Source organism: Lampris incognitus, chromosome 11 (genome assembly GCF_029633865.1).
Source record: "Lampris incognitus isolate fLamInc1 chromosome 11, fLamInc1.hap2, whole genome shotgun sequence".
Lineage (NCBI taxonomy): Eukaryota > Metazoa > Chordata > Actinopteri > Lampriformes > Lampridae > Lampris > Lampris incognitus.
This window is the reverse complement of record NC_079221.1, coordinates 32,315,843-32,326,283: the sequence shown is the minus strand read 5'-3', so window position 1 is coordinate 32,326,283 and position 10,441 is coordinate 32,315,843. Positions and strand designations below refer to the sequence as shown.

The following is a 10,441-nucleotide window of genomic DNA, read 5'->3' as shown; positions in this document are numbered from 1 at the left end:
TGAAATCACAATACCTGTGAAGGACATAAAATCAGTTTTAAACTTCGTGTACTGAAATTTAGAAAAATAATTTCTCTGAATGTCTTTCAAAGTACTTGTTTTAGATAGTGTGCCACAGGTGTCATGACAGATGCGTCAGTTTGTGCATATACTATGTGTGTATGATATTGAGAGTATATAAAATTAAAAAGTCCTCCGGGTAGCGTGGTGGTCTATTCTGTTGCCTACCAAGATGGGGATTGCCAGTTCGAATCCGCGTGTTATCTCTGGCTTGGTCGGGCATCCCTGCAGATACGGCTGGCCGTGTCTGCGGACGGGAAGCCGGAGGTGGGTATGTGTCCTGGTGTCTGCACTGGTGCCTCCTCTGGTCGGTCGGGGCGCCTGTTCGGGGGGGGGGGGACTGGGGGAAATAGCGTGACCCTCCCACGCGCTACGTCCCCCTGGTGAAACTCCTCACTGTCAGGTGAAATGAAGCGGCTGGCGACTCCACATGTATCGGAGGAGGCATGCGGTAGTCTGCAGCCCTCCCTGGATCAGCAGAGGGGGTGGAGCAGCGACCGGGATGGCTCGGATGAGGTAACTGGTCGGATGCAATTGGGGTGAAAAAGGGGGAAAAGTCCAAAAAATAAAAAATAAATAGATAGAAACAGAAGTACATATGAAGAAGTGCATAACAGAGTGTGTGTATGACCCAGTGTGTCTATGATTGTGAGGTGGATATTGGCTTTACAAAACTGCACTCTGCAGAGGGAGTGGGGTGGGTGGTGGGATTGCAGAGGTCCATTTTGAGGAATTGGCGGTGGGAGATGACCCGGGAGGGAGGGGGGGGGGTTAATGTCAGTGCACCTGCTCTTAAAATACATATACACGGAAACTTTTATCGGATTTCTCTTAAGTGTCCCATGTGAGCATGTCTCTGAGTCAAACTCCAGTTATGGCGAAACTCCACATGTGACACGTGCCTCCGTCGCTGTGCAGTTTCTGCTTTTCCTCTTTTGTCACATGAACCTCTGACAAATGTTCCGCAGAATTATCTTTTAAAGAAGCATTAGTAATTAACTAAGGGTGTTAGCTGGTTTGAACATTCAGGGCTGCTTCTCCCATCAGGACTAAATCCGATCAAAAGTGGTTCTGGATGACTATGAATTACTTAAATCATGATGATGACAAGATTGCTCGCCGCACATCACCCACTTACCGCCACAGGCAGGGGACTAAACTCTGTGCCGTCTCTCTTTCTATTCACACATTTAATTACCAAAACACCGAGAGGCATGAAGGGATGCCGTGAACTATGAAATATACTTCCTATCTGTTTGACAAGCGGACATTTGCTGACAGTTTGTTGGGTTGAAGTGTTTGCACTTAAGGGAAGGAAACATCATCCACAGTTAGGTCATGTTTTAATTTTAGGGAAATCGAAACTTGTCCTTGTGGCACACCGCCGACAGACACACACATGCACGTGCATCCGGGCGCAAACTTGTGTGCACTCACAGAAACACACACACACACACACACACATACACACACACATACACTGAACCCATTGCCCTAGTTGAGAGATGTTGAGTCAAACACACACACTACCTGACTAAGCAGCCCAACAGCTATATCCGGACTCACTTGGAAACACACACACACACACACACACACACACACACACACACACACACACACACATGTGCGCACACGCAAAGACACACAGACACAGGTAGACATGCAGACAGACATTAGATATGTACCAGCAGCGGCTATTTGTGGGCTAGTGGGTAAATAATACATTTTCATCAGGTCAACAGCCTGGATATGTTTTCTTAAGCCGATCTGTCTGTCTGTCATTTCCTGCCCACGCATGTCCATCCCTCATGTGGCGCTCACTCTCATTAATGTGAAAAATTAGTGAAATTAATTAATATCAAGAAATACTGAACAGTGAGAAAATACACTGTGTGCGATGTCACACGGCCTGTGAGAGAGAGCGAGATAGCGCGAAAGAGAGAGAGAGAGAGAGAGAGAGAGAGAGATTGAAAGAGAGATAGAGATAGAAAGACACACACACACACACACACACTCAAGCCCACAGACTCACAAATGCACATGCACACACATAGGTAGTCATCTGAACTATCCTACTGCTTTAAATAAGATAAAATAAATAAAGATAATAATAATGATAATAACAATAGTTAAATAATAAATAATTAACAAGTACTACTGGTAACTGATTACCATCTGGTTGTTTATACTGCACCTGTATATGTTCTGATTCCTTGTATCTGTCTATGTATAAGCACATGTTCAGTATGTGTTCTGATTTCTTGTTCTGTTTGTAATGACTGCTTTGGCAGTACAAGTGCCTATTTGTCGTCATGCCAATATAGCACTTCTGAATTACAATTTGAAATTTGTCAGAGAAAGAGAGAGAGAGAGAGTATGTCCCCCTTTCCCAGGGCTTCTTGGATACCAGAGCCAGGCTTCAAAACCATCAGCACTACACTGTCTCCCATCTGCCAAAGTGATCTTTCTCTCTTTTTCACACACACACACACACACACACACACACACACACACACACACACACACACACACACACAAACGGCGGTGTGAAACACCCCACTGTTTTCACAGAGGTGAGAAGACGGCTGTAAACTTTCTAATGTCCAAAACTTCTGTCGGTCAAAGTGTTTTACAGACACACACCCACAATGACGGACACATTTGTTTGGTGTGCCTCTGAGAGATAGAGCGATAGAGGGGACAGCGGAGAGAGGGAGAGAGAGAGAGAGAGAGAGGGAGAGAGACGTGTGGAGGGAGGAAGAGGTGTTAAACAACAGCAGCTACTCTTGTTACTTTGTTAAAAGTGGCTCTTTGAAGTGAAGTCACGTGTTACTTCAGTATGTCAGTTTACATATATATAGTATAAAGAAGTTGACTTAGTGGAATACTCGAATAAAACCAAATGAAATGAAGGAAAAAAAAAGAAAAAAAACCAAAAAAAAAAAAAAAAAAAAAAACAAACAAAAAAAAACCCCAAAAAAACCCCACAAAAAACAAAAAACCCCAAAAACCCCCAAAAAACCAGGCATCACAGCGTTGTGTAGGTAGGAAGTGTAAGAGTGTCTAACAGTATGTAGAAGAGTAGCAAGTGATCCTAGTGTGTCTACTTTTTTAGATCTATTGTTTAGGCAAGTGAATAAAGAATTAAGGGAACAACATTGAATTCTCTGTACAGACTTCAAAACATTTTGTTACTGTACTGGTTGAGTAACATTTGTGAATGTACTATATATATATTTCTAAATACAGGTACATTTTTACATGCTGTACACGTTTGTTTGACCTCACGATCATTTTGTGAGTATTTGCACTTTCTGCAGTGAACTGGGTGAGTTGTAATTTCAGGTATGGAGTACTGAGCAAAGACAAATGACAGGCATTTCCACTACATCAAAATGAGTCAAATACTGCAGTGCTCGTCTGTGTCGGAGCGAGTGAGGAAGGATTTAGAAAACAGGCATGGAAGGAAGAGCCGAGGAGGGTAAGATGTGAGGATGTGGGGGGGCGGTGCGAGCGAGAGAGAGAGTCAGAGAGAGACAGAAACACAGAGAAACAGGTGACCTCTTGGGTTGATATGAGTGAGGATACAGTGAATTAGCTAACACTTTCACTTTTTGTTGTTGCGATATTTAGTTTTGTTTTAGATTTTTCCCCCGCTCTTTTTCTCCCAAACTGCATCTGGCCAATTAGCCCACTTTCCCGAGCTGTCCCGGTCGCTGCTCCACCCCCTCTGCAAATCCGGGGAGGGCTGCAGACTACCACATGCCTCCTCTGATACATGTGGAGTCGCCAGCCGCTTCTTTTCACCTGACAGTGAGGAGTTTCACCAGGGGGATGTAGCGCGTGGGAGGATCTGAATGGTTTCCCCCTCCCCCTCGAACAGGTGTCCCGACAGACCAGAGGAGGCGCTAGTGCAGCAACCAGGACACATACCCACATCCGGTTTCCCACCCGCAGACACGGCCAATTGTGTCTGTAGGGACGCCCGACCAAGCCGGAGGTAACACGGGGATTCGAACCAGCAATCTCCGTGCTGGTAGGCAGCAAAATAGACTGCTACACCACCTGGACACCCCGGAAGTGTTTTTTTTTTATGGGAATCTCCATTCAGCTTTTCTTATTCCCAACTTCAAATGTGTATAAGAATAGCATTTTTAAACAAACTTCCTCCTTAAATTGTAGCCAGAATTCCTCACTCGGAGCATGCAAAACTTGAAACATGACAAGGCAGACAGTATGCCGAAATTAACCAGCAAAAAATTGAAAAAAAGTTCATTTACCATAGCACATGGATGCAAACAAAGGCAACATACTAGAAAAGGAGTGAGTGTCCTTTGCTGGAGAGAAAACAGAAGAGCAGCTGCAGATCTAGTTGAAAACGCTGCCGCTCGTAGCGTAACAAAACCTAGACGATGTGATGACGTAACTCTTGTTCTGGTCTCATGACACCAGCCGCCGAGTCCAGTCAGAGCTGAACTTAAGGTACTCCACTTCATATACAGATCATTGAACCATCCCTCCGTCCTGATCTGATTACACCTCACGTTCCAAGCACATGCCCTTCATTAACACCATGCCGGCTTCTCATCAATCCCCAGAATTAATAATGATCAAAAAAATAAATAAATAAGAATCAGCAGGAAGTAATGAAGTGGAGGAAGCAGGACGTGACAGACGCAATTCCTGCATCTACTTGAGTGGTAGACATGGTTGAATTTTGGCCAAGCCCACGTTGGTCAACCAATCCTTCATGATGTCGATTAATGTATTATTTTGTATTTCCTTTTGATGTAAAATGTGTTGAGACACTCCTGTGATTAATGCACTTTAAATAAACTTGACTTGCTGTCATGTGACACGGTCAACCAATTGCAAAGCAGCATGGGGCTGGAACCGGCCAGCCAGCCTTTACAAACTGTCTGCAAGTGAGACTTTGCAGACGGTGTGTAAAGGCTTGCTGGCCGGTTGCTGGCCAACACAGCACTTTCTTTGCCATGTAAATATGCAATCACAAGGCAGCAGAATGGCCTTTACTGCCGAACGCACACTGACGCTATGAGTCAGTCAATGTATCAAGTCCGGCTTTAGTGTCAAGCTCATCTGGGTGGCGGGGATTGAGTTGCAGGTTTCAACCCCTGTCTAAGTGCCGATCCCCCTGAGAGAGGATAAGGTGAGTGTGCCTGGCTCAGACAAAGATCTCCAGAGACAGACAGACAGACAGACAGACAGACAGACAGACAGACAGACAGACAGACAGACAGACAGACACACCAGACTTAAATGCAGGGTTTAGAAGAGAAGCAAACAGAAATGAGGTACAGAGGAGAGAATACGAGTGGTACCTTGGCAAAGAGGCGTACTGACGCTCTACCTCTTCATAACGCGGTGCCAGCCGATGGTCTGTCCCTCTGCCCGGCATCTGGTCAAAAGAGATCAACGGTTAGTGTGTGTGGACTCCATGAGTGTGTTTGTGTGTGTGTGTATATACAATAGAGTTTCTTTCAGACACTACTTTCAGATGTGAAATATAGCAAAATTATGTATATATTTCCAAGTGAAAGAACCCATGACTTGCAAAACTGTCAGTGTTTTGCTAACTGTTTGTGTGTGTGTGTATGTGTGTGTGTGTATGCGCATCTGTGTGGTTGTGTGCACATATTTTTTGTGAACAGCACTTCCTCATAAGCCCCCTCATCTTTGTTTTCTTGGTGTGTGTGTGTGTTTGTGTGTGTGTGTGTTTGTGTGTGTGTGTGTGTGTGTGTGCGTTTGCAGGATATAGGGGTAATTTTGGTTGACAAAGGCTAATTATTAGGGATTTAAAGTTAGAGTTTCAGTCTTGTGGGGTTTGTTGGGGGGAATGGAGGGGGGTGGGAAGGTTGAATGAATATGTGTGTATGTGTGTGTGGTATCTTCAGCCTTATTAGGTTAACTCAAACAGGATGAAGTCGTGACAGACACATGCACACGTGTGCGCGCGCACACACACACACACACACACATACACACACACACACACACACACACAGAAACATACAGGTTCCAATTTAGGGTAAAAAAAAGATTAACTCGGGCTACCATTACATCAGCTGGCAATACAATCTTTCTTTCTCCCGCTCCCCTTTCCCTCATTCTTTTCTGTTTCCTCATTGTGGTTCTCACTGTTTCTTCTCATTTCATTGCCGCCCCCCACCTTATTCCCTTTCTTCTCCCTTCATCTCTCTCTCTCTCTCTCTCTCTCTCTCTCTCTCTCTCTCTCTTCTCTCTCTCTCTCTCTCTCTCTCTCTCTCTCTCTCTCCCCCCCTCCCAGAGATTATCCTGGTCTATTCAGTAGGGAAAATCAAACTGCCGTGCGGTTCCTTCAAGAAGCCGTCCTAAACCCCAAACATCAACAAGCTCCATTTACACATGTACGTGCACACGCACAGACACACACACACACAATAAAAAGACCTTTCTTTCTTGCAAAATGCAGCAGGTATTGAAAATGAGACTCTTTAATCTATGGGGGGAGAGAAAGAGAGAGAGGGGGAGAGAGAGAGAGAGAGAGAGAGAGAGAGAGAGAGAGAGAGAGAGAGAGAGAGATTTTTGGTAGAGAGAAAAAAGTAAACAGAAAGTATTTGAGAGGGGAAAAGACGCGCAGACAATTAGAAGATACAGGCACCCAAGAGTTAGTCAGGCACAGCAACAACAGACAGACAGATGTACTGACGGTGACTACACACTGTATGGTGGGTCACCTACATGCATGGTCAACTAAGAGAAGACCACATAGCAATCATCCAGTACCCCTTAAGCATCATATTAGTAGTTTTCTTTGTTCTTTTCCCCCCTTCCTTTTTCATCTCCATGTGGCATATCAAATTCCCTATTCTTCCTAGGCCACACCACTGCAACACCCCCACAGTGCTTGCAGAGGGTTCGGCCTTCCACGTGTAACCTGCGATAAACGGGGTCGTCCAACCACTATTTTTTCACCTGCCAACTGTAGGTTAATCCCGGAAAAGGCAACATATGCGGAAGCCCACTGTTTCTAAATGATCCAGGCCCAACTATACACACACCACACCAAATGTAGGAGCCAAACATTGCAATGTTGACACGTTAGCCCCCAACCAGCTTTAACCTATATTACTCTTGAATTGTGTTGTGTCTTGAGCATAAAGTCACATTTATGATATGTGAAAAAACTGACTCCATTCTTCCATCCGTTATCCAAGCCGCTTATCCCAATTGGGATTGCGGGATGCTGGAGCCTATCCCAGAGTCATTGAGCAGCAGGTGGGGAGACACCCTGGACACCCGCCAGACCATCACAGGACCGACATACACACACACATTCACACATAGGGACAATTTAGTACGGCCGATTCACCTGACCAACATGTCTTTGGACTGTGGGAGGAAACCGGAGCACCTGGAGGAAACCCACGCAGACACGGGGGAGAACATGCAAACTCCACACAGAGGATGACCTGGGATGACCCCCAAGGGTGGACAACGCCGGGGTTCGAACCCAGGACCTTTTTGCTGTGAGGCGACCGCATTAACCACTGCGCCGCCGTACTGCAAAACTGATTCTAATTCTAAAAATTAATAGATAAATATTTGCAAGCTTTGAGAAAGAGTATTTGCACCTTTTTACCAAAACATGCAAAACATCACATTTTACATCATTATAGTATCTGAGACAGGATGATGACGTCAGCCATACCTCTGGAAATCAAATGGCATACTGCTTCTCTGACAGTGACTTTAAACTTCTGCTCCCAAGCAAGACACAAAATGATGAGGAGCGACCATATACTCCACATGAGGACTGATGGGGCTAGATTTTACTGCTGAAACGTGTGTCTGTGTGTGTGTGTGTGGTGTGTGGACAGGAACAGAGACAGCACAACACCAGACCCAGAGCTTTATCACCAATGCAGAAATAGTTGAGAATTACACACTAAAGTTTATAGCTTTTTTTTTCCATTTCTTGGTTCTACTTTGTTTTTTCTGTCTTCTTCTCCCCTTCCCTCTTCTCTCCTTCCCTCTCCCTTTCTCTTCTGACAATTCATAGATGGTAAAACATATTCCTTTAATGATAAACTCTTCATAGCCTCAATATCAGAGAGGGGGGGGGAGGGAGAGAGAGAGAGAGAGAGAGAGAGAGAGAGAGAGAGAGAGAGAGAGAGAGAGAGAGAGAGAGAGAGAGAGAGAGAGAGGAGAGAGAGAGAGAGAGAAAGAATTGGGAGGTGGAGGAAGACAGAAGGAGACGTTAGGAGAAAAAAGCTGAGGACAAGTGAATAAAGGAGACGAGAGGGAGATCAGAGTCAATGAGACACTTAGAAGCGAGAGAAAATGGGTTAGAGTGAATGAAGCGAAGGAAGGGCAGCGAAAAAGAGGGATATTAGGGAGTCATTGAGGAGTCAGGAGCCAGAAAGAGTCCAGGGGACAGAGAGGAAAACGGGGGGTGGTGAGGCTATATAAAATGTCAGGGCAGATAAAGGGCTGATGAGCAGGAGAAGTGGAGGGAGGAGAAATTGGATATTATGACATCACTATGACATCATTTTAACGAGACGTGGGGTAGGCACAGAGGTCCAAGGTGTGGGGGGGCATACTACCGGGGCGTTAGTGGAAGACAGGAAAGAGATGATAAAAGGAGAAAAACGACAAAAGACGACAAGCAGGGAACAGTGGGAGGAAGGATGGTAAGGGAGCTGATAACAGCGGTCTCAAAACCAACGATGATTATAATGTTTATGTAAAAAGTGTAAAGTCTTTTAACACCTTACAACAGCATATACTGTTTTACAATTAATTAATATCGACGTGTCTTCCATGCCAAACACAAGATATTGGGATAAACCTTCAGTTTTGAAATCTCAACAGTTAAGCAGTTATAGACATTTGCAATGCTCAAGTTTAGCGATATTTATGATAGTTTAATATCGTCAATGAGGAAGTAAATTGTAATCTTGCAATATCTTTAAGATTACGCTTGTATTTTAATTTTTAACCAACGTAATGAAGACGTTTTCCAGTGACATATAGCAAGGCCATAAAGGGTCGAGTGCCTTGCTCACAGGTACATGGCTGCTGCAGGGAGGTGAACTCGTGGAATTTCAGGTACAGGATGTAATAATGCTACAAGAGACACATTCTCACATGCCACTGGCGAACGGAGGTCTGAAAACAAGTCAAAAATGCCGATGAAATAGCGTCTAGTAATCACACCAATGCACGAGCAAGCAGAGCAGATGATCTCAGTATCAGATCTGCTGCCAGCAAGGAGGACTGAGGGAGGCCCTCGCAGTCTAACCAGCCCATGAAACACAAGATTAGCTAAAGATTATACAGCTCAACAAGAATTCTCATCATTACTTGCCTGTGCGTCAGTGTCCTGTTTCGCCTCGACTCGGCCAGTGGCCTATTACCTCATTCTCCATCAGACTACTTGAGAAACTAGCACTCTTGTTGTTCCTTTTTAGCACACAAATAAATCAAATTCTCGACTCGTCCTGTTCCATTACTCCAGGGGTATTTTTGAGTAAAGATATCGCCTGTTTTCACTAAAAGAAAAAACAAGAAACAAACCCGAAACTGTTCGTTTGTGATGGATGGCCTGGATTGCCATGGTAGCAATAGCCTGAATGGGTAAATGGGTTCAGAAAAGAGAAATGGGTACAGAAAACAGAAATGCACATTGAAGGGATACACACCATCTGCTTTAAATACCCTCCAAGTTTGGTCAAGTGATGGATTCAGGGACTGATCAGCGCCACCACACGCTACTGACCATCTACAGAACATGTTGTCTTGTCATGCACTGCTGAAGGTGAATTTTAGTAGAGAAATGTGCTATCTGAGCATGTATGTGGATTGTGGGGGGGGCATGGTGCTGCAGTGGTTAGCGCGGTTGCCTCACAGCAAGAAGGTCCTGGGTTAAAACCCTGGGGCGGTCCAACCAAAGACATGTAGGTCAGGTGAATCGGCCGTATTAAATTGTCCCTAGGTGTGAATGTGTGTGGGCCCTGTGATGGCCTGGCGGCCTGTCCAGGGTGTCTCCCCTCCTGCTGCCCAATGGCTGCTGGGATAGGCTCCAGCATCCCCACAACCCAACTGGGATAAGCAGCTTGGATAATGGATGGATTGTGTGTGTGTGTGTGTGTGTGTGTGTGTGTGTGTGTGTGTGTGTGTGTGTGTGTGTGTGTGTGTGTGTGTGTGTGTGTGTGTGTGTTTGAGAGTGAGTGACTGAGGAAGGGTCAATGTTTCGGTTTTTCTTCTCAAATATGAGAGAGTGAATGTGCAACAGAGTGAGAAAAGGGGAGCGCGAGAGAGGTAAACAGAGGGAGAGAAAGGGTGTGTGTGTGTGTGTTTTTTCATGCATATGGAT

The 10,441-nt window shown here is 45.1% G+C and overlaps 1 protein-coding gene across 2 annotated transcripts in view; it reads right to left on the bottom strand.

Moving 5' to 3' along the window:
• Positions 1–10,441, bottom strand: part of pard3bb (par-3 family cell polarity regulator beta b) — a 520,416-nt gene that overhangs the window by 24,142 nt on the left and 485,833 nt on the right. For both annotated transcript variants that reach the window (XM_056289172.1, XM_056289173.1), the window contains exon 23: positions 5,403–5,479. In XM_056289172.1, coding sequence (XP_056145147.1) covers positions 5,403–5,479 — 77 coding nt within the window. The remainder of the gene's footprint in view (positions 1–5,402; positions 5,480–10,441) is intronic.